The sequence below is a fragment of the Giraffa tippelskirchi genome, chromosome 5 (assembly GCF_054371585.1).
Source record: "Giraffa tippelskirchi isolate mGirTip1 chromosome 5, T2T-mGirTip1v1.2.pri, whole genome shotgun sequence".
NCBI classification, from domain to species: domain Eukaryota; kingdom Metazoa; phylum Chordata; class Mammalia; order Artiodactyla; family Giraffidae; genus Giraffa; species Giraffa tippelskirchi.
Window position 1 is genome coordinate 112,964,604 of NC_137279.1, and position 24,121 is coordinate 112,988,724.

At 37.3% G+C, this 24,121-nt stretch overlaps 1 protein-coding gene across 3 annotated transcripts in view; it reads right to left on the reverse strand.

Moving 5' to 3' along the window:
- Nucleotides 1-217: 217 nt before the first annotated feature.
- The window catches only part of GNAI3 (G protein subunit alpha i3), a 52,324-nt gene continuing 28,420 nt past the window's right edge, over nt 218-24,121 (reverse strand). For 2 of the 3 annotated variants that reach the window (XM_081487095.1, XM_081487096.1), the window contains exons 2-9: nt 18,899-18,941; nt 18,636-18,777; nt 14,237-14,394; nt 12,222-12,350; nt 8,855-8,984; nt 8,147-8,300; nt 3,332-3,544; nt 218-3,241 (exon numbers count right to left, since the gene is read on the reverse strand). In XM_081487095.1, coding sequence (XP_081343221.1) covers nt 3,354-3,544; nt 8,147-8,300; nt 8,855-8,984; nt 12,222-12,350; nt 14,237-14,394; nt 18,636-18,777; nt 18,899-18,941 — 947 coding nt within the window. In that variant the 3' untranslated portion in view covers nt 218-3,241; nt 3,332-3,353. Of the gene's footprint in view, nt 3,242-3,331; nt 3,545-8,146; nt 8,301-8,854; nt 8,985-12,221; nt 12,351-14,236; nt 14,395-18,635; nt 18,778-18,898; nt 18,975-24,121 lie in introns of all 3 variants that reach the window. The other variant, XM_081487097.1, reaches the window with a different exon arrangement.

Below are 24,121 nucleotides of genomic sequence, written 5' to 3' on the forward strand. Positions count from 1 at the left end.
AAGTAACTAGTCAGATCAGGCCATCAAGGTCCGAACACAGTTACAGCTACAAATCAGAGAAAATGGCCACACATCGGTGGCCAGAATTTAAGAATATAAGGTGAGCAAATACATTCGAAGAACCAGCAGTTATTTTTAAATACTCCAAAATGTGTATATAATAAAACACAAACAGAATACAGAAGAGAATAAAAAATAAACAAGGCAAGGAAACAGGTTTTAAAAATGTGGTCCATCTATTCTTAGAAAGCAGCACCTTGTGAAAAGTCACAACCCGTCAGGTACAATGCACTGAACTAGAGGTCTAGAGTTCAAACCATCCAAGGTGAAAATGACACTTCAAGATACACTTATGAATAACTCTAACAGTTCTTAGAATTTTCACGCCAGGAGGTGAAATCTGTTTAAAGGCTGAAATCGTAAGGTTATTTATTCCCTAAGACTGACCATTAAGGAGCAGAATACTTCCTCTTTACACAGGAGCCTAACAGATGGCAATTTTACAGCCCAGAGTTTTAATCAGGTGGCGAAGATGTGACTGTCAACAAAATAAAGCTGCTGTTACAGACCTTCCTGCTAACAGCTATTTATTGTTATTTAATTTTTTAATTTTCTTAAATGTTTTTTAAATTTTCTTAGATGTGCTGATTTCTTAGATGGTCGAAAGCCTGGCCAACTAAATTCTGAAACGTGATCCATCACAAATTTCCAGTATTCTCCACCAAAAAGACACAGGCAATTTTTCATTTCTTTGATTACAAATATCAATCCTTTTTTTCCAGGCTAGTAGATATGATGTGTCATCCAAACATTTTGGCTCTGCTATAAGAAAAGATCTTTTAATTCAAAACACAATAGTGGTTTGTAAGGCAACCATCAGATTCATCAGATCAAAATCACCTTTTTAAAATTATAGACGGCTAGCCCACCAGCCAAGAGTCAATCTCTGAGATGGATCCAGGTGATTTTGACTGAAGGCATATTTGAAAACCACTGACTGAAACTGTGTCCTCAACAAATGTGCATTTTGATAAATTATTTGGGATGGAGGGGTAAGAGGTGATCCTCACATAAATATAGGACAAATGTAAATGGCGTAAGGTCAAAAAAGTGGAGAATTACTATTTTTCATTAATGAAAAGGCAAAAAAATTAACACATCAGATAGACATATTCAAATGAAAATATAAAATGCATTTCAAGTTAAATTAACTTTTTTGGATTATCTCTTATTTTGGGTTATCAACACCATCTCACTAGCCCAGACTATAGAAAGACTATAGTTAAAGTAACATTCTACCAGTTCTCATTTCCAAATGATTCTACATCACAGAATACAATAAGGAAAAGATATATTCAAAATGAACAAGAACTATCCCTTATTTACACTGTGGGCATAAGTCAATCACCAATTGAAGCTGATAATTTTCTTTCTTTTAGATCCAGTTTTGCCAATCCTAAAAAAAAAAAAGTTGTTAGATAATACAGTTATACCACCTGCAGAGTTATAATTTTCCCAAGAAAGCAAAAAGAAAAAACCTACCAATAAAGGCACTAAAGTGCTGTGGCTTGCTTTCTGAACCAGCTTTGATGACCACCAACCTTATTTTTTTAAAACTACTGAAAGGTCACATCAAAAGATGAAATAGAATCCAATCCAAAAAGACTGGACCCCAAAAGGCACTGCTCAAATTACTGATTTGGAATGCTCAAACTGCATTCTCTTCATTTGCCTTCCCCTAATGGACCATTCAATATTTAATGACATTTGCAGTACATTGCACAAAAGGACCTGCAGGCTGAGGTGAAAAGAGCTCCTCACACAACCAAAATATAAATCTGGAAAATGGGTTTTGACTGTGTATCACTTATACAGATGTGACATAACAACCTCAGTCAGGCCAAGACTCAACAATACTATTACATCAAAAGACTTAAGACCTTCAGAGAACCCTTCTACCTAAACCCATTCTCAGACAAAGGCCTAAGCACATTCAGCAGGGGCAAAAAACAGCAGAAGAAAATATTTCCAGAAAGGACTAATTACAAACAGGAACAAACCTGGACTCTTTACTCACCATTTTAATACTGCTGCCAACTATAACAGATTAAAATCTGTACACACGACAAAGTAGAAAAAAGTCCCAAAATCAACAGTTTCAGCAAAACAAGGTACTGACTAAGGATTACTACAATCAACATTGCTACAGTAAAAACAATGGCAAACAGGGATTTGGCACCACATTTACAAAGTAAAAGCATGCATTTTTAAGTTTCTCAACAGAAAAGGCCAATGGAAGATGGAAAACATGGGGCATCTTTTACAGAACTCCCTATGACTGAGACAAACAAGCAAGAATCAAAGTGATCAATTTAGCAGATATGTAGCAGCAAAGTCACTGGTTCTGTTTGGAATTTAGCAATATGCTTTTCTAACTGACAGCTGCCTTGGGTGTGTCTGTATCCAAGAAGCTGACTTTATCATACTACATCAGCATTTATCTAGTAATTTGGTGATCAGCATAAGCTAGGTTAACCTTCAACCATAAGCTTAAAAAAAAACAAAAAGAGAGCTAGAATCTTATTATAGACTTCTTCAATGTAACTGCCATTTAGAAACCATAATGGTACTCTGAGCAGGATAGTAACATAAATTTCATCCAAAAAACCTATAATTAGAGCCCAAATAACTGAAAAGAATTAAGTTATTATGGAAATATTATATTCTGACCATACCTAGAGTTAAAAACAAAAGAGTTCCTACTAAAGAGGAATATTTTCAAGATGATCTGGTCACATCATGTGCATAGTTAAGATTGTTTGTGTTTTAATAAAGATTCTTTCACAAAAAAATAAAATTCAGTGAAGTTATTCTTCCCTTGATGAAAAAAAAAACTTGAAAAAATGAACTACTGGTGGTTTGTCAAGAGGGAAAAAGAAAAACAGTAAGCTACATATTGAAGTTCTGGAATGCAGCACCTCAACTTCACATTTGCCCTAAACATCTGAGACTATGAAATCCAAGTCATGTCTCGATGATCAAATCATACTTTACAGTTGCTCCAATTCCAATGTCTGACTTTAGCATCTCGTGTCAATTAAGAGTTCCCTAATACAGAAGATTGTGCTAAAAGAGTGCTAGGATTCTGCATGCTGCTGCCATTCCCTGGTCCCGTTCATGCTTGCAGCTGCCCAATGAGGCAGCAAAGGAAGTCTGGTCTCAACACTCCACACCGTAATAACTAGAAAAGAAAAAGAGCTGTAATTAGAAAAAGTTTACAAAGTCAAGAGACATCACTACAGCACTATAACTAAACTGTTCAAAGTTTTACCTTTTATTAACATCCACACTCTTTAATAAAGTCCACATTCCTTTAAGTTGTTTTTAATGATGACATCTGTTACAGCATCAAAAACAAACTGCACATTCTTGGTGTCTGTGGCACAGGTGAAGTGGGTATAGATCTCCTTGGTATCTTTTCTTCTGTTCAGATCTTCAAACTGGCACTGAATGTACGCAGCTGCTTCTTCATATGTATTGGAACCTGAGGCAGACACCCAATATTCTCAGTTCAAATTATAACAGCTGCCTGAACTCCATTAAGTCAGGCCATCACCATTTACTTATGGAGAGAGGGACTATAACCCAATTGAGATAAACGTGTTTCTATTTTTTCTATAATCAGTAGGTTTTTCTATAATCACATGTTTCTTGAGTGCACAATCTCATTGTTAGTAAACTTATCACAAAGATCCAGGAAAACAAAACTTATTTCCTTTTTTCTTTTTCCCTTTTATTTGCATTTTTTAGCTAAAAAATTTAGAAAGTATAAAAAGAAACTAGGGAAACAGGAGGATGCATTTCCAGAAGAACACAATTGCTTAAAAAGTTAGAGAACTTATGTTCCTTGGATCGATGTTGAACTAAACAATTCAGAAGGGTAACTCATGCTTCTTTTCAAAATCATCCAGTTTTAACAGAGCTTAGCCTCAAAGCCTTACAGCAATAGTTCAAATAACCAAAGGTAATACAGTAGATGCAAAAGGGAAAGGGGCTTGAACTGCACACTTTTAAGTGGTGCATTTTATGGTATGTGAAGATCTCAATAAATCTGTTATTTCTTCAAAGAGTGGGTTATCCAAAGTAACCCTATTTCAACAACATTTAAAATTAACACTCTTAATCACCTGCTTCCAAAACAATCTTGTCTACTTGTGAGTGTTTAGAATAGCCTTAGAAATTGGCTGCAGAGCCAGGGAAACTCAACAAAGACAACACACAGTTGCCTGAGAATTAGGGGCTATTTTCAGTGACAATAAGCATGACAATAAAAAAAAATCAACAACCATGTATATAAAGAAGACTAAATAACAAAGGAAAGCTTAAGAAAAAAATGACTATTATTTAAACAATATTTTAAAAGAGGAAGGAAGATAGCTTGGTAGGTGCTTGAATAAGATCTACTGAGATGTACAGAACCTCTGTAAATTAAAGCAGCTGCTGTTGTTCAGTCACTAAGTCATGTCTGACTCTTTGCAACCCCATGGACTACAGCATGCCAGGCTCCTCTTTCCTCCACTATCTCCTAGAGTTTGCTCAAATTAATGTCCACTGAGTCAGTGACACCATCCAACCATCTCATCCCTCTGCTGCCCGCTTCTCTGCCCCATGAGGAACATGAAATGGCAAAAATTTAGACAGATGACCAAAACATGATTTGAGTTTGGTAGGAAGAGATACTGATACCTGGGAAATCAGGACTGTGAAAATTCTTAAGAAGAATGACGGCAATGGAAAACAGGCTTGGAAATTCACCCCACCCCCTACCAAAAAATGGATAAGATATTGACAACTCTTTGCTGTGTGTGAAGATTCCCAGCTGAAACATTAACATCAATCCTTTACTTGTTTTAAGATTTTTCTCCCATTCTAAAATCTGGCTACCTTCTATAAACTTAACTAACTCTCATCTTCCTCCTCACTCTTAACAGAGGCTGCAGTTCTAAATTCCCTAAGAAAAGAGAGGCCTCAGGGCTTTAAAACAACATCTCAACTTTTTAAGTTGAAATGAAACTCACGTAACATGCAGTAAGTTTACAATACAGTGGTAGTCAATGCAGCCACATGTTATACAATCACTACCTCTCTCTAGTTTCAAACTTTCCTACCACCCCAGAAAAATACTCCATTCCCATTAAGTAACCATTCCTCATTCCCTCGTGTCAATTTCCTGCCAACCAACTTGCTTTCTGTCTCTACAGATCTGCCTATTTGGGATATACCATATAAAAAGAATCATACAAATGTGACCTTTTCTGTTTCGCTTCTTTCATTTAGTATAAAGTTTATAGTATTCATCAAAGTTGTAGCATTATCAATACTTTGTTCCTTTTTATAGCTAAATAGAAGCCTGGCAGGCTGTAAGTCCATGGAGTCACAAAGAGAGAGACGCGACCGAGCACACACACATACCTAAATTTAATATTCCATAGTACAGACATACTAATTTATTTATCCATTCATCCTACCTAGACTCTGGATTCCTTCTTTTCCCACCTGCTTACAAACTTTGCTCTATCAATTACATCCACTTTTAACAACTTCTCTTTTGCTTTAGGATCTTACCTCTAAGCCTATAACATTTAAAGATCTCTCCTTCCCCTGTAATCTAAGCTGCTCAAGAGGAGGCTACACTTGTCTTTATTTCTTCACTTCCCACTCAGTAACTCACTGGTCCTGGCTCTGCTCTCATCATTCCGCTGATAATGCTCTCCATTAACAGTCAATGATCTTCTAACTGCTAGCTCCACAAGACATTTTTTCAAAATGCATTTACTTTACTCATCTGCATATGACATTGTTGATCACTCCACACTATTTAAACTCTCCTTTTAGTTTATGACACTTTAGCTTTCCAGATTCTTCTCTTTATATCCAAAACAAACCTTTCTTTCTCTCCTGCCAACAGAGGCTGGTATTTGCTCCCATTCTATTCTTTTCTCTCCTCATTCTATATCACCACCCTAGGTCATCTCATCCATTTTCATGTTGTATTTACACATGATCCCAAATCAGTATGTTACTAACCTTTAACCTCTCCCCAAGCTCCAAGGCCATATATGTAACTATCTATTAAATATCTCTATCAGAATGTTTCAGAAACTTCAAAACCAACATTCCAAAATATGAACTCATATTCAACATTCCTAAATGAATTTATATTTAGGAACATACCAAATACCAATCAAGAGTACCTTTGACTCTTTCTACTTCCTTACCCTAGCTACACCCTTTCACCTTATTATATAAAGCATTTACAGCATCTGCTCAGCTAACAAGAGGTCTCCTTTCCTAGAAACACTTAATTCTGACCTAAAGGTCATAATGGTACAGCTCTAGCGCTCACATTTGTTGACCCTAACCTCAACTGACTGAGCTAAGGGTTTTAGCCTTACTTAACCTTGGCCAATCAATCTGAACCTTGGGCCAACCAATCCCAATCTAGCCTGGCTTTTTAAATGGAGGAGATATGGTAACCATGACAGGGCCAACTGTTAGCATATAAACTGAACAGGAGAGAGTTGGTAAGGAGAGAGAGAATAGAGAAGACACAGGAGAGAAAAAAGATGGGGAAAGAAGGGCTTCCAGGACTTCTGACAATATTTTCTAACTGCATTCTTGAGAACCATCTGCATTCTTGTCCCTGAATTCTATGATATATCTCTGTACCTTCACCAAAAGTCTCTATGCGCATACTGAAAGTCCTTACTAATTCAACTCCCCTACTTTCTATCTTTATTGGCATCTATTATGTAATCTTTTAAAATCAGTTTCTACTATATCATGTACCCCAAAGAATATCCTTCAGTAGCTCCCCACTGTCTCAGCATGGCATACAATGCCCTCCATGAGCATCCCTGCCCATTTCTCTAACCACTCATCCCCACAGTCTAAGCTCCAGCAGTATCAAATTCCTCCTAGGTTTCAGAACAAATCATGTCTTTTTCTTTTTTTGGACATGAAGTTAGTTTATTAATGATGACATTTTGAAGCCAACCATTTTGATCCAGTATTTAAATAACAAGCTGTTTAATATTAAAGCAGAAGGTACTATCACAATGCTGCAAAAATACAACTTTACCCATAAAGTTTTCACACAATTATACATTAAATGCTATTTTTATTTAAGCAAGGCACCCCTATTTGTTCTAAAATATGAGATGTTCTCTCCCCTGAAATAGCAAATGAGGAGACAGATTTTTTTCCTATCTAGAGCTGGTTTAAATTCAAGTGAAGCCACTGATGTCCTTACCAGTCACGGCAGTTATGACAAATCATGTCAATTTTAACTGCAGATTTTTATATATGCTATTTTCTTTTTCCAAAATGTTTTTACTCCCCCACCTGCCTGATGATTTCTAGTTCATCCTCCTATTCTCTCACTCCAAGTGTCATTTCCTCTAGAAAAAAATTACACTGATCCCACTGAGGTAACCACTTCTCAGAGAAGGCAATGGCATCCCACTCCAGTACTCTTTGCCTGGAAAATCCCATGGATGGAGGAGCCGGGTAGGCTGCAGTCCATGGGATCGCTAAGAGTCGGACACGGCTGAGCGATTTCACTTTCACTTCTCACTTTCATGCATTGGAGAAAGAAGTGGCAACCCACTCCAGTACTCGTGCCTGGAGAATCCCAGGGATGGGGGAGCCTGGTGGGCTGCCGTCTATAGGGTCGCACAGAGTCGGACACGACTAAAGTGACTTAGCATTAGCATTAATGAACATTTCACACTAAATGAAACTGTTTACATGTGTCTCTCTCTCTTTCTATAACTAATGTCAGTTTCCTGAGTGCAAAACTCCATCTTATCCTTGTTTTTTGTGAATATATTTATACCAAATTTTTATCTTTCTTTGCCTCAAAAAATGAGGACAGAAATATAGACATCATAAATATGATTATATCTAGAATAGCACTTTAGACTTAAGGGGTCTTAAGCACTTGCTTAATGTTGATACCACTACAAATGAACACTCTCCACAAGGAGATACATACAATATTCAAAATGAATGACAGTTGTAGGAAGGTCACCAAAGTTTTGATTCAAGATGTATACCTCCAACAAAATCTCTCATGACCCTTTACCTGTGTATTCTGGATAACAGATAGTTAATGAACTCCTCTTTATTTTTTCCTCAAAAAGATCTTTCTTGTTGAGAAACAGAATGATTGAAGTGTCTGTAAACCATTTGTTGTTACAAATGCTGTCAAAGAGTTTCATGCTTTCATGCATTCGGTTCTGAGAAAGAAACAAAGGATGATATAGGTCAGTAGCAAAAAGTAAAAGTAGATTAACTGTTAATGAAAAACAGACCAAAAAGAGTTTATTTCTTTTCTTTGACTATGCCACACAGCATGCAGGATCTTAGTTCCTTGCCCAGGGATTGAACCCATGCCTCCTGCAGTGGAAGTGTGGAGTCCTAACCACTGGACAACAAGAGAAGTCCCAGACCACAAAGTTTTAAAACCACTGATGGGCAATCACAGAAACTAGTCAGATACTATGAGTCAGTCCTTATTTTTATAATTCTTGAAGGTTGGGAAGTGGGAGTAAGGACTGGCTAATAAGAGACCTAATCCTGTCCATATACTCAATGTGCTGTCATATCTCCTTACAGTTAACAGGGTATAGATCAATAATTTGAAAATTTATTCTCACTGACAAGGAGAAAACTTAAGACTATTAGGTTCTGGTTCAATGAGTAAATGGATGCACAAAGTCTTCCTAAGAGTTATTTTCCATTTCCTCCTTGCATTAGACAGGTCTTTTATTTACCAGAAGCTCCAACATACCATCTCCTCATCTTCAGCCAGAACAAGGTCATAATCACTGAGGGCCACACAAAAGATAATTGCTGTCACTCCCTCAAAACAGTGAATCCACTTTTTTCGTTCTGATCTTTGGCCACCTACATCAAACATCCTGAACAAGGGGAAAGAATGCACAATTTTAGCAAGGTCACACACACACATTTCTAAACTGAAATGGTTACGGAAATTCCCACTATTGCATTTTCAAAACCCAATTTATAATAAAAAAAAAAAAGACAAACAAGAAGCAGATAAAAATTATCTGTAGTTAAATGTAAGAGAACAATAGGAGAAAATAAAGTTGAAGAACAATCAAAATTCTCATTTTAGAGAAACAGTTGAGCCTCCTCTCTATCAAAGCTTGTGCCAGACGTGCCAAAAGTCAGCAGAGTGAGCACTGAAATAGATTAAAGGAAGGAGGGGAAAAAGACAGAAAAAATGAAGAGCTGAACAATACTGAACAATCTGAGATAGTAAAAATAATAACTAACACTTGCCAGACACTATCCTAAACATCTTTAAGTACCCTAACTCATTTAACCCTCATAACACTCCTGTCAGTACTATTATTATCCCCATTTTACAGATGAAGAAACTGAGGTGCAGATATGTTCATTTGCCCAAGGGAACACTACTAACAAATGGGGATTGGAGCTCTAATTCCTGTACCCAAGCTGGTACCCACAACACCACTCTACCTCTCAAAACAATTTATCTCTTTAGTTAAAAGAGATAAAAAAAGAAAAAGAACAATGAAAAACATAAACCCCCAACTTGCATCCTGCTTCCATAACTCTACTGACTCAAAATTTTGTTTTCCTTACTTTTTCTTTCTTTAAATTGAGTTATAACTGAGATATGTTTTTCTTACTTTAAGGAAAATATTTTCAAAATTGCAGAAAAAAGTAAATTATATTTTACGGTAGAACTCTAAGAACCCAGTATCTAAACACAAAACTTAACCAGTATTTTCCAACTTCAAGTCTCATTCAACCTAATTAATAATAACAAAGCCTCAAAACTGTTCACACACTTTATGTTCCACTTCTGATTAGTTTTAATCCACTAATCCCTTCCAGGAGACTTACTTGATATTCTGAGTAAACTGCTCAACTTCTGTCAGCAGTGTCCTCTTTTACCACCTACAGTAAAAGGAGGACCTGCACTGCTTTGTTTTTTAACTGGTACTAGGGTCTGAGGAGGCATGAATACAAATGGTTAGCAACTCTTAAGATACATGTTTGATGACAAAGATAAAATGTTTTAAGGTTAAACTCTGCCAAGCTGGTTCAGTGTGTCAGATCTACAGGGACTAGGTGTCTATTTCCAGAGAATATTTCCTATAGAGATTGAGAGAAATTTAAGACATAGTTGAGTAATTTTTCAGTGTATGTTTGAAAAGAACAGTCATCTCATCTCTTCATGACCCAACTTTCACTTTTGGCTGATCCTACGCAGTTTTTTGAAACTTTAGTCCTGACCCCTGAAATGAGGCAATCACAAGTTGGCTCTAACACAAGGTCATATTATAAGTTTTAGAAAAGTTAACATCACATATTTCACCATGGACCTTTCAAGGGCAGACACACACTGGTACACCCATAATTTCAGTATGCTCTACCATTTCTTTCTATAAGATCCATAAAACTGGTAGAACACTGTGAAGTTCCCAAAGTGGGCTTTTCACACATATTAACATTTACAGTATCATTCACTAACATCAACATTTTATAAACATTACCTCATAACTGAGAGGCAAGTAAGCAATTACAGAATGCCTTGCATATAGCAGATGCTCAATAAATGTTTGAATAAATGGATAGTGGTTTTTGCCTAGAGAGAAGAGGAAAAGGAAGAAGTGATAGTACTTCATAACAAGATATCTACATGCCAACAATAAAGTGTGTGCAGAACCTTAATTAGATCAGGCTATTAATCCTGACATAAAGAGACCAATAGGATTTACCTAACTAAAGATCAACTATGACATTGACAAGTTTCCCACACTAAATAAGTAAAGGTCATGACATATAAATGGATTACTAATCTTATAGTATACAGTCATCTCATTTTTACGGTTTCATGACTTATAATCCATGGAGACTCTGCTATTCTTGTTAATAAATTCATCAGTACTACGATAAGCAGCTCTTCTACTCTATATTCAGCTGAACTGATATTTTCCTGCATCAGGTTTCAAATCCGTTTCAGTGTATTAAGACTTCAAGACCTCAACTAGTGTCTAGTAATAACTAAACTCTGTATGGATTTTGCAAATCCTATGAAGCAATTTTTTTCAGAGAAAAGAAAATTGAGAGAATCTGAGCTAGAAGTTACATTTGCATGCAATAATGCTGAATGTCACATTCTACATATAAGCATAACAAAGTAGCTAAAAAGGACATCGTATATTGAAGAGGGAAAGTTTACTCCTAAGCTCAAAGGTCACAAAAGCAGAAAACAGGAACCAAAAAGATAGGTCTATTATTAACACAGAGACAAGCTGAAGCCTATTCTAGAATTACGAATGCTGACGAGAAAATCCTCTGTATTAGAATACTAGAATTTTCTCTCTCTAAAACAGTAATTGTTTATAAATCATCTTACTTCTGAAAAATAACTGTACCCCTAGATCAATATTCCACTCTGTACACAGTATTAAGAATTAAGCTGTGCATTATACTGTGCACTGAAATGGCAACCCACTCCAGTATTCTTGCCTGGAGAATCCCAGGGACAAAGGAACCTGGTGGGCTACAGTCCATGGGGTCACAAAGAGTCAGACACGACTGAGTGACTAACACAATCAGTCAAAGGCCATGACAATATTAGCTTCATTCCATTAAACTTAAAGAGAAGTGAGATCCAGTAAGAAACGGTTGACACTGGTGAGAAAAGCATTTCTATTTTAATATCAAAATGCCAGAACAAAGCCACATAAACTAAACCAAAACACTACTTTCTATCCTTTTAGTATTGTTGCTACCCTTCTAAACAACAAACATTCAATACCTGTTTTGGTGATTCCAATAAAAAAGCAGCTGAAAAGGATAAAATTAAAGATAAAATAAATTGGTAACCACATGATTACTTTTATTGATACGTAAGTTCTAATTTAATTTTGAATTCAAATTGCTTCAAATAGAAAAAATATTTGATGCTATTTGGAGAAAGAAGAAATACTTGGATTCCCCATTCACTTAAAACAGCCAAATACTAGCAGATGAATATAATTATAAATTTCTGAATCAAAGAAAGTTGCCTAGATAAATTATACCCTGATTAACAGATACTAACTAAAGGAAAGATATTTGTGTTTGGCATATCTAGAAAAAGGCTAGTGACTTACTTGAAGTATAGGTCTTTGAAAGTGAAATGTGTTTCCACAATGCCTGTGGTCTTCACTCTGGTCCGCAAAACGTCTTGCTGAGTTGGAATGTAGTTGGTTTGGGATATTCTATCCAAATCATTTAGGTAACTAAGTAAGTAAAATACACATTTATTTTTACCTAATGAAGCCAACCATGTGCAGAGCAAGTCAAAAGACTAAACTAGTTCTTGCTGATAGCAGAATCTGTACCTGTCACTAAAGTGGCAGAACAAATCAGATCTTCAGTATCTCAGAAATGATAATGAGGAAAAAAAAAAGGAACCTAACACAGGACAATTAAAGTAGATTCCTTATACACTACACAAAAGTGGTATTAATTCTACCAAAATTTAACTGTGAAAGCCAATTAAAAAACATGAAAACACTATTCTTAATAAAGACTCCTAAAATTTAATACTCAATCAACTGTGCACTGCACAGGACAAAAATCCAACCAAACAAAAGCCCTCAGACATTTAAATTAATGGGTTGTTTGTCTGTTTAAACATTTTCCAGGACATTAGAAATGCTGTTTGAATTATTAAAATTAAAAAGAACTACTAAGCTCAGTAAGAATGAGTATTTCCTCCTGTTTTCATTCATGACAGAAAAGTTAAACATTTCTTTTTAATCTAAGCCAAAAAGAAACAAATACCTCCAAAGAAACTTCACTTGTTCAGTGAAATAATTTAAAAACTGCTTCAAAGCTAAATTACATTCTTCACAATTTCAGTACCCCCCCTAATTTTTTTTTTAAAGAACAGCTGATACCATAGTAAGTGAATCATTAATGACCTTCAATAAAACTTAGTAGGAAATGGCAACCAACTCCAGTATTCTTGCCTGGAAAATTCCATGGATAGAGAAGCCTAGCAGGCTATATATATAGTCCATGGGGCTGCAAAGAGTTGGATACGACTCAGCATGCACACGCGCACAAAACTAAGTACCGTCATTAATGTTAGGGAATCAGTCAAGCTTAGATCAATAATTATGAAAAAAATAAAAACACTTTATAAATCATGTGTCTTCAGGTATAGTTAGAGGATTCAGAGCTTATTGAATGCATGTTTTAAAAATTACAATCTGGCTTTGATGACTTCGGAGAGAATTATAGAATCCTGACACGTTTCTAAAGTCAAGTTTTCATTTAAAAAATGTTTCTCAAATATCATTTAATTTCTTCTTATAACAATTTAAGCTAGAATGATAGGAAAAGTAGGAGAATATTGGAAAAAATACCTTAATGCTTAGAAATGCCTTCATTTAGTACAGAGATGAATACCGGTAACAAGAGCACATCAAGACCCCAAAACAACATTAAGAAAAAACCCACACATTCTGAATATAGGTCTTATAAACACACTGTAAAAGAAGCAATATAGGACAATACATAATAGCTTAACAGAAGTATTAATTACAAATTTTCTGAAACTATGTAACACTTCAGAGAATTTTCTTAACAAACAGATGCTTCAACTTTGTCCCAAGACTCAACATTCTCTTTCTACACAAAGTCTATTATTGTGATCTAGACAAAAGATTTTTAAGTGGTGACTAGTACCAGAGAAATCCATAGTGCAGCCCAGCCACAGAGAGTTGTGTGCATAAAAGGGATACCACAATTTTAACTTCTCTTGTTAGCTGGCAATCAATGTAAAGTCCTTATGCAGAGAGAACTTACTGAGTTGAAAGAAATTAAGGACTCAGCTGCAATAGATTTCTCTCCTCTCACTTATTTACTATAAATGACCACAGAGCTACTTTAATGACGCCAAGTCTCCCATTTACATTCCAAGAGGAAACATTTTTCTCCAAGCCACACAAAATGACCAACGGCTCTATAACCCTAAACTGAAACAATTTTTATAAATATATCCTACAGAATTCTAAGAGTGTCTGTTCCTAAAATATTTCCTTAAGAATCGGCACTGAACTGTTGATAGGATCACTGAGATACTTTCTGTTTTAGTTTCACAGGAAAAATTACTTACTATGAAGCAGAATCATTGAGCTGATATTCCCTGGATCTGCTGAAGCAAGCTTGCACCCCACCATCTCGCCATAACCGTTTAATCACTCCTGCTAATTCTGGAGTCATGACTCCTTCTTCGGCACTGCCAGCTAAAACAAACAATTGCCGGGCATCGTCCTGAGGAAAGCATTTAAGGGAGAGAGACAGATGATTCTCTATTTCTTGAAGACTTAATAAGTGTCTCTTTACACACACATGCAAATATACAATACATGGTAACTACTTCTTAAAAAAGACATGAAAGAGACCTTTCTTGGCAGTGTAGTTTGAGAGAATTTACAATGAAAACTGTCTCCTCCCTTCTCACTCCACTACAGTCAGAAGTGCAGAGCAGAGCTGAGGAATGACTTCACTCCCACTCCCACTTCTCACACCACTACTCCCTGAAAAGATCTCTCCTGACTGTCCTACAAATCTCCATGCTGGTTACTCGTGATTTCTTTGACAGAAAAAACTGGTCTGTGAGACAGGCACATGGAATACATCCCCATTCTGTTAAAGGAAGCCTACAATAAAAATAGAAATGAAAAGACTAGCAGATAAGAGGTAAAATCTAAACACATCAAAGGGAGTAAAACATTAATCAAGTTTAAGGCAAAAGTGTTCTCTTTTTCCCCCCTAAATCTCAGACAGAAGAACAGGAAGAAGAAGAGACTGAAGCCTTTACAGAGTCTGGATGTCTAGTGAGGGAAATAAATCCCTCAGAGAAAAGTCTCCAGGTTTCCCCAAAGTATAATAATCTTCTAAATAAGAAAGAGGAAGAAAGGTAGAAGAGGAAAAAGAAAACACCACAAAGAGATTTGATCAAAACTTCCTGAGTCACAGGCACAGCTTTCTAAGTGGTTATAGTTTTAAAAACTAAGACATGTGAGAAATAAAGAGGACACAAAGGGCTGTGAGAATTGTGACTGCTTTGCTTTATTCTACCCAGCCCTGCTTGTCAGATACTTTAAAAATAAACACAGATCTCATGGGATGATTTCCCTGCCTTGAATCTAATATTTATCTGTCTCAGGAGATTTTTAATTAACTGTAAGAATGCAACTGCTAAACAAATCTGTAAAGAAGTAGTAAAGGGGGAAGGGGAGCAATCAACTATATTACAAGTAGTCAGGTAACATTCTTCTTTTGCGATTCTTTCCAGTATTTTTCCCAGTAATACTTTAGACCCATCCCTCTCTAAGAAACTTTATCTAATATCTATATTCCCCTCGTCTATTTTCAGAGATAATAATTTTATAAAAAAGGAATGAATGAGAAAAGCTCAAAAATTACACAGACTGGCAATGTACTCAACAGTGGGCACGTCCTTCTATGTATATAGTATAAACCGATGGACTGTAGCCTACCAGGCTCCTCTGTCCATGGGATTTTCCAGGCAGGAATACTGGAGTGGGTTGCCATTTCCTTCTCCAGGAGATCTTCCCAACCCAACGATAGAACCTGAGTCTCCTGCACAGCAGGCAGATGCTTTATTATCTGAGCCACCAAGGAAGTTATATATAGTATATTGCCTTATTTAACATTTAAAGATTTTATAGGGACTTCCCTGGTGGCTCAGTGGTAAAGAATCTGCCTGCTAATGCAGGAGACACAGGTTTGATCCCTAATCCAGGAAGACCCCACATGCTGCCAGAGCAACTAAGCCCATATGCCACAACTATTGAGCCTGTGCTCTAGAGCCTGGGAGCCACAACTACTGAAGCCCACACGCCCCCGAGTCCGTGCTCCACAACAAGAGAAGCCACAGCAATGAGAAGCCCATGCACCACAACTAGAGAGTACCCCCTCACTCACAGCAACTAGAGAAATGCCTACGCAGCAACAAAGACCCAGCAGAGCCAAAAATAAAACTAAAATTTTTTTAATTAAAAAAAAGTTAAAAAAAATAAATAATTTATAGTCCCTTGGTTCTGAAAATTGACCTATACTCATGCAAGTATTCAAAACCTCAATAAGTATTAGTTTTTTTAAATATCAGGATTCTAATTTTAGAAACTTTAAAACAGATACTGCTACGTATTTTTGCTGTCTTGACTTTGTTAAGTTTTAGGAGGAAACATCTTTCCCTTAACCCCTTCCAGAGACCTACTCCTGCTTGTCCACAATAAACCGTCTTTTACAGGTCCATAAAGAGGCCCCTCTTTTCAGTGATTATCATACCTCCACCTATAAAGCAGATATGAAAAAGCAACCTATCCCACATCAGCTCTATGCTTTTCCATTCACTCTCCTACCAGCTACAAAAAACTAGCAAAAGATAAGTGAGGAGCTATAAATATAAATCCTTACATATGAAAGAAAAAAAAGAGAAACTTCAAAAAATTATATAGGGTTGTAGATTATGATAAGTAGGTGCTGGAGGGCTAGATGATTCAACAGGCATGAGAGGAATTAATAATGTCAACTGCATCTGGTGACACAGGAGTGTTAGGACCTGGAGATTAATGGTACTGAGCTGACCAAGAAAGAAATGAAAGGAAAAGGGATAGTATGGTGTGAATGTTTGCATCCCCCTCAAATTTCTATGTTGAAATCCTAATGTCCAAGTGATAGTTTTAGGAGGTAGGCCCTCTGGGAGATGCTTAGGTCATCAGGATGGTGCCCTCACGAATGGGTGAATGCCGTTATAAAAGAGACTCCAGGGAGATCCCTTCCCCTCCTGCCTAGTGAGGACACAGCAAAAAGTCTGCGACCTGGAAGAGAGCTCTAACCAGACCATGCTGGCACCCAGTTCTCAGGCTTCTAGTCTTCAGAAGTATGAGGAATAAATTTCAGTTATTTATAAGCTACTGAATCAATGGCATTTTATTTAAGCAGCCTGAACATTCTAAGACAGAATGTCAACTGCATCTGGTGACAAAGGAATGATGGGGCCCAAAGATTAATAACAACTATTTTGACAGAGGAAAGAAAGGAAAGGAGAAGGCATGGCCAGCAGGATAGAAAGGAGGTCAGAAAGAGAGTGAGAAATAAAAAAGGAGGAAACTAAGAAAGTAAGCAAATAACTGAGATGGGAAAAAAGCCAACAAAGAGAGGGAAGAGAGTAAGTATTACTAACCAATTATTGGATACAGCAAATATGACAGAAACAGAGTTGGGTGATAAGAAGGAATGAGAAAAGAGAGGAAGAAAGTAAGAACATGAGAAAGAACTGGTAGATGGGGTGGGGAAGAAGGAAGACAGGCTGGTGAGAGAAGGGATAGAAAGCAATAAGACAAAAATAAAGACTTTGTTTATTCTTGTCTCAGTTACCACATTTTTCCTGCTCAGAGGGTTAGAAAAACAGTCTCTAATTTCTGTGATATGGAATTCCTACAAAAATGTCAAAGCCATGCCCCACACATTCCTCTTCACTTTTTCTTTTGCTCTCTTCTCTCCAATCATTTTACAATCCTTATTACAGCTTCCCTTCATACATGGCACCACTAGACCTCCTAGTCTAACATTATCAATTATAACCATCCTTTTACTATGATTCCCTCCAATACTTTTCCTACTTATTTACTGAATATTAATTTGCATTTGAAAAGTTGACAGTTGCTTAGAAGAGTTCCTAAGCTACTTTACAGACATAGGGGCTTTGCCTTTCCAGGCAGTCTCCCGAAGTCACTTCCTTTTATTGACCATAGCACCTAAGTATGACAATGAACACAGCTGATGACTCCCTTAGTTCTAGGAAAGCGTCCTATACGTTCCCAGCCTTCTCTTGGAATTTAGCTAATGATGATATGAAAAATCCTGCACCTTCATTTTGGCCCTCTCCCCACTGTATCAAATATCTTAATTTACAAACTATACTTTCAGGGCCCAATAAGTATTATAATCAATCAACACAACTTATGAATATCTGACATTTCAAAAATTATACTAAGACATGATAAAACTCAATTCTATAGCCTATAGTACAGTGTAGTATAAGGATATAGTATTCTTGAATACCAGAAAATCGCTTCTAAAATCAAGACTTAGTATTCATGTCCTTAGCAAGTTTATCCCAGAGACTGATATTTGTTTTCTCTACACCTCAGAAAACAGAGCTACTTTATCATGCCAACCTCTTTTAGATCATTTTATTATTTACTACTACAAAAGTCAACAGCACTGTAAAAGAAGCAAGTGAATAAGACAGTTACCACAAAAACCTACAGTATATCCACACAATCCCATTTCCTAGATTTGTATTTGTGGCAGTAATCAAATATCTCCTAAAGTAGATTGTTAACACATCTCAAATGAGCAGACAGTACTTTGCTACATCTTGTCACTTACATTTATTTCCCTAAAACATGAAGCAGATTTTGTTTAACTGCATCTACTGAAAAAGAGCAAGTAAAGAGGAAATGAGAAACACTTACTGCTCTGGCAGCTTCCCCAAAGTCAATCTTTAGCCGTCCCATGGCTCTTATGATTGCAATGATGGACTGTATAGTATTGCTGTAGACAACTACTTTATATTGTTTACATTCTTCCTCTGAATAGCCATCTTCATGAATGATTCTTTAAAAAAAAGAAAACCACAAATCATTACCATGGAACTAAAATAAAAGACACTATGGACTTTTACACATTTTGAGGAAATGTATTGAACAGTTTTACAAAATACCATGTTCCAACTTACTTCATCTGTTTCACAATAGTGCTTTTGCCAGATTCTCCAGCACCTGAAAGAAAAGAAAACCAGACTTTGAATTCATCTGTAATCCAGCTCAAAAGTATGAAGTCAATATGAGTGATAATTCTAGATTAACAGAAACCACAGGTCCCAGGGAAAACTTTGATGAGGTTTTTCTATCAGGAAAAACTACAAAGCTTCTCCATTAGAGATTTCACACACACACACATATTTTTTTTACTTTCTTCAGCAACCAAATATAATTCATTGCAAGTGTCCCAGTGCCATCTTGATATAACTTGTATAAAGCAGGCACTCTAAAGGAGATATGGCAACATAAACACCTCTACAAACTCATCATCTACATGAAACATCATGCATGATACAGATACTGAATACAGGCAAAAAGGAAATGATTATTTTTTGGCTTATTCACTTTCACTAATTCCTCTGTCGATATCCATGAACCTGAGAAGAAACTTCCATCTTAACAAATCCAATGGTCAATTCTCAGCCATGGTTAAGGAGTTCAAAACAGAAGCAGAGGGGGGCACTGTCTCTACCACCTTTCCACTGTATGTTCCCTCAAAATCACATTTCCCTCCTCAGCCACCTAGAATCACTTTAATAACCTCAGATGGGGCCCCTGAACTCCTTGACATTCCACCTGTACTTCCCTAGTGAACTCACTCTCTTACTTCCCAAGATGCCTATCTGACACCACCTCCTCTCTCTCTCAAACTTTACAAACCTCTTCCCACTCTGACTCTCAGCTAATGATTCCACCTCCTTCTTATGGGAAAAAGTAAAGCACTCTGAAAAAATTATCTCATTTTTCCATAACCAAACCCTTCAATCTATCTCAGTTCAGCTCAGTTCAGTCGCTCAGTCGTGTCCAACATTTTGCGACCCCATGGACTGCAGCACACCAGATTCCCTGTCCATCACCAACTCCCGGACCCTGCTCAAACTCATGTCCATTGCATCGGTAATGCCATCCAAACACCTCATCCTCTGTCATCCCCTTCTCTTCCTGCCTTCAGTCTTTGCCAGCACCAGGTTATTTTCCAATGAGTCAGTTCTTCACATCAGGTGGGCAAAGTATTGGAGTTTCAGCTTCACCATCAGTCCTTCCATGAATATTCAGGACTGATTTCCTTTCCGATGGACTGGTTGGATCTCCCTGCAGTTCAAGGGACTCTCAAGAGTCTTCTCCAACACCATCGTTCAAAAGAATCAATTCTTCAGCACTCAGCTTTCTTTGTAGTCCAACTCTCATATCCATACATGACTACTGGAAAAACCATAGCTTTGACTAGACAGACCTTTGTTGGCAAAGTAATGTCTTTGCTTGTTAATATGCTGTCTAGGTTGGTCATAGCTTTTCTTCCAAGCAGAAAGCGCCTTTTAATTTCATGGCTGCACTTATCATCTGCAGTGATTTTGGAGCCCCCCAAAATAAAGTCTGCCACCGTTTCCATTGTTTCCCCATCTATTTGCCATGACGTGATGGGACCGGATGCCATGATCTTAGTTTTCTGAATGTCGAGTTTTAAGCCAACTTTTTCACTCTCCTCTTTCACTTTCATCAAGAGGCTCTTTAGTTCTTCTTTGCTTTCTGCCATAAGGGTGGTGTCATCTGCATATCTGAGGTTACTGATATTTCTCCCGGCAATCCTGATTTCAGCTTGTGCTTCATCCAGCCCAGCATTTCACATGATGTACTCTGCATAAAAGTTAAATAAGCAGGGTGATAATATACAGCCTTGATGTACACCTTTCCAGATTTGGAATCAATCTGTTGTTCCATGTCCAGTTATAACTGTTGCTTCTTGACTTGCATACCGATTTCTCAGGAGGGAGGTCAGGTGGTCTGATATTCCCATGTCTTGAAGAATTTTCCACAGTTTGTTTTGATCCACACAGTCAAAGGCTTTGGCATAGCCAATAAAGCAAAAGTAGATGTTTTTCTGAAATGCTCTTGCTTTTTCAATGATACAATTTGATGTATGGCAATTTGAACTCTGGTTCCTCTGCCTTTTCTAAATCCAGCTTGAACATCTGGAAGTTCATGGTTCACACACTGTTGAAGTCTCCTGGCTTGGAGAATTTTGAGCATTACTTTACTAGTGTGTGAGATGAGTGAGGTTGTGCAGTAGTTTGAACATTCTTTGGCACTGCCTTTCTATGGGATTGGAATGAATACTGACCTTTCCCAGTCCTGTGGCCACTGCTGAGTTTTCCAAATTTGCTGGCATATTGAGTGCAGCACTTTCACAGCATCATCTTTCAGGATTTGAAATAGCTCAACTGGAATTCCATCACCTCCACTAGCTTTGTTCGTAGTGATGCTTCCTAAGGCCCACTTGACTTCACATTCCAGGATGTCTGGCTCTAGGTGAGTGATCCCACCATCATGTTTATCTGGGTCATGAAGATCTTTTTGTACAGTTCTGTGTATTCTTGCCACCTCGTCTATCTGCACTTCCATTAATCTTCTCTACCTTCATCAATGGATGAACTATCTCTGCCAGTATATCTAAGACTATCCCCTCCAACTTTGCACTTATCCACCTTATTTTATCTACTCAAGGTCTTGGCTGCTACAATTATTCCATGTCACTCAAACATCATTGAGTTTTCTCTACCCACTGGTTCACTCTCATCAGTATACAAACTTGCTATACTACCTTCCATCTTATAATCAATACAAACACACCCCATGCATGCATGCATGCTAAGTCACTTCAGCTGTGTCTAACTCTTTGCGATCCCATGGACTGTAGTCCACTAGGCTCCTCTGTCCATGGGATTCTCCAGGCAAGAATACTGGAGTGGGTTGCCATGCCCTCTTCCAGGGGATCTTTCTCACTCAGGGATCGAGCCCATGTCTTCTGCACTGGCAGGCAGGTTCTTTACCACTAGCGCCACCTGGGAAGTCCCTCAAACACACCCCACTTCCTACCTTTCCTTGACTCCACAAATCTTTCTCTAGCTACCACTTCGTTTTCTTTCTTCCTCTCATACCCAAACCCCTCTGCATTGTCTATATATATACATATTGTCCAATCCTATACCCCCAATTCTCCTTAACCTATTCCAATCAAGTGTTTATGCACTAGTCAACTGAATCCACTTCTCAACGTCTTCAGTAACTTCCATCTTAACTAATCCAATGGTCAATTCTCAGCCCTCATCTTACTCAAACCCTCAAAAGCAGAATTTGTCCAAGTTGATGACTTCTCCTGAAATATTTTCTTCACTAGGCAAGCTACTAGAACCCACATCCTACTGGTTTGACTCCTACCCCATTCCTTCTCAGTGTCCTCCCTCCTGTCTCTGAATTCTAGAGGTTGTATTGCTTCAGGGCTCCTTCCGTGGATGGTTTCTCTACCTACATTCATTCTCTAGGCCATCTCATCTAACCTCACAGTTTTAAACACCATTCATAAATTGGTAACAGTTAACATCCACTGAATACTACATGCTAGACATTGTTCAAACACTTTGCTTGTGTTAACTTATTTAATCCTTACAATAACCCAGTGACATACATATTATTACTATCTCCATTTAACTTCTCCATTTTACTATCTCCAAATTAACTTGTCCACCATTACATAATGAATGCCAAAGTTGAAAACTGCATTTACACAGGATGGTTCCAAAGTTCTTGTACACTGCCTCTTTGCTAATGATTTTCAAATTTCAATCTCTAATCTAAATCCTGGCTTCTAACCTTGACTCCAGGGTCATAAATGTAAATCACTTACCTGATAATCTCGTATTGCTAGCAGACATCTCAAAATGTCCAAAGTGAGTTACTGCTTCCCCACCCTTATCCGCAAACAAACCTTGCTCTACCATGTTTTCTCTTCTCAGAAAATGACATCAGCATTTTCCCACTTGCTCAGGCCAAACCTGGTGACATGTAGCTAATATATAGATGGAATGTGGGTGCCAGGACAGATGTGTATACTGAAATTAGTAGAGCTTAATTTTTAAAAATTAATATAAATATACAGCTCTAACAGTTTCTTCTTGCACCACAATGGATGGTCATGAGCACACTGGAAACCACAGACCTAGATCACCGCAAAAGATTCCCAAATGGTCGAATGCTTCAGATCTCACCTTTCCTATGGTCAGTTTTCCACTCAGTAGGTGGAATGAATTTTGTAAAATGCAAATCAGACCTTGGTCCTCAAACTCTCCTATAATGTCCAATTACACTCAAAATAAAATTCAAGGGCAATAAGGCCCAATATGCTCCAGTCCCTGCCTGCTCCTTCACCCTCAAGTCCTATTATTCTCCACTTTGTTCTCTGCACTTGTCAGACCAGCTTTCTTGCTTTTCCTCCAACATGCCAAACTGGTTCTCAATAAGCTAGATCCTGACTCATGATTTTCACATTTACCATTCCTTCTGCCTGGAATAAATTTTTGCAAGATCTCTGCATCGAGGTTTCTGCTTCCCTCAAAACAGCCTTCCCTGACTAATCTATCAAAACAGCCCCCACTTGATCACATTCTCTCCCTTTACTCTGTTATATATTTTACAAACTACCAATCACTTCTTCACATTATTTATTTGTTCATTTGCTGTCTTCTCCACAAAATATAAGCTCCATGAATGTTTACTCATCCTTGTATTCCCAGGGTCTAGAACTGCGCTTGATATAAATTGGTTACATAGGTAAATAATGTTGAACAAATGAATAACTTTTGTTTTAAAAGCATAATCCTTTATAATCCTTTGTTAATATTTCTCAACTTTATCAACTAAAATTGTTGGTTAAAGTAACGTTCAAATCATTTTAAAATTCCAAATATCTACATTTTTACAGAATCAAAAAGGACATTTATATATGGTTTTATCTCTGTTCTTACCACTTAGTTGACAATCAGGGGTGGCACTAAAATAGTTAATAATCAAGTAGCACACAAAGAACTTTCTTATGGTACTGAAGAAGCTGAAGTTGAACGGTTCTATGAAGACCTCACCTACAAGACCTTCTAAAACTAACACCTAAAAAAGATGTCCTTTTCATTATAGCGGGCTGGAATGCAAAAGTCGGAAGTCAAGAAACACCTGGAGTAACACGCAAATTTGGCCTTGGAGTAGAGAATGAAGTAGGGCAAAGGCTAACAGAGTGTTGCCTAGAGAACACACTGGTCATAGCAAAGACCCTCTTCCAACAACACAAGAGAAGACTCTACACGTGGACA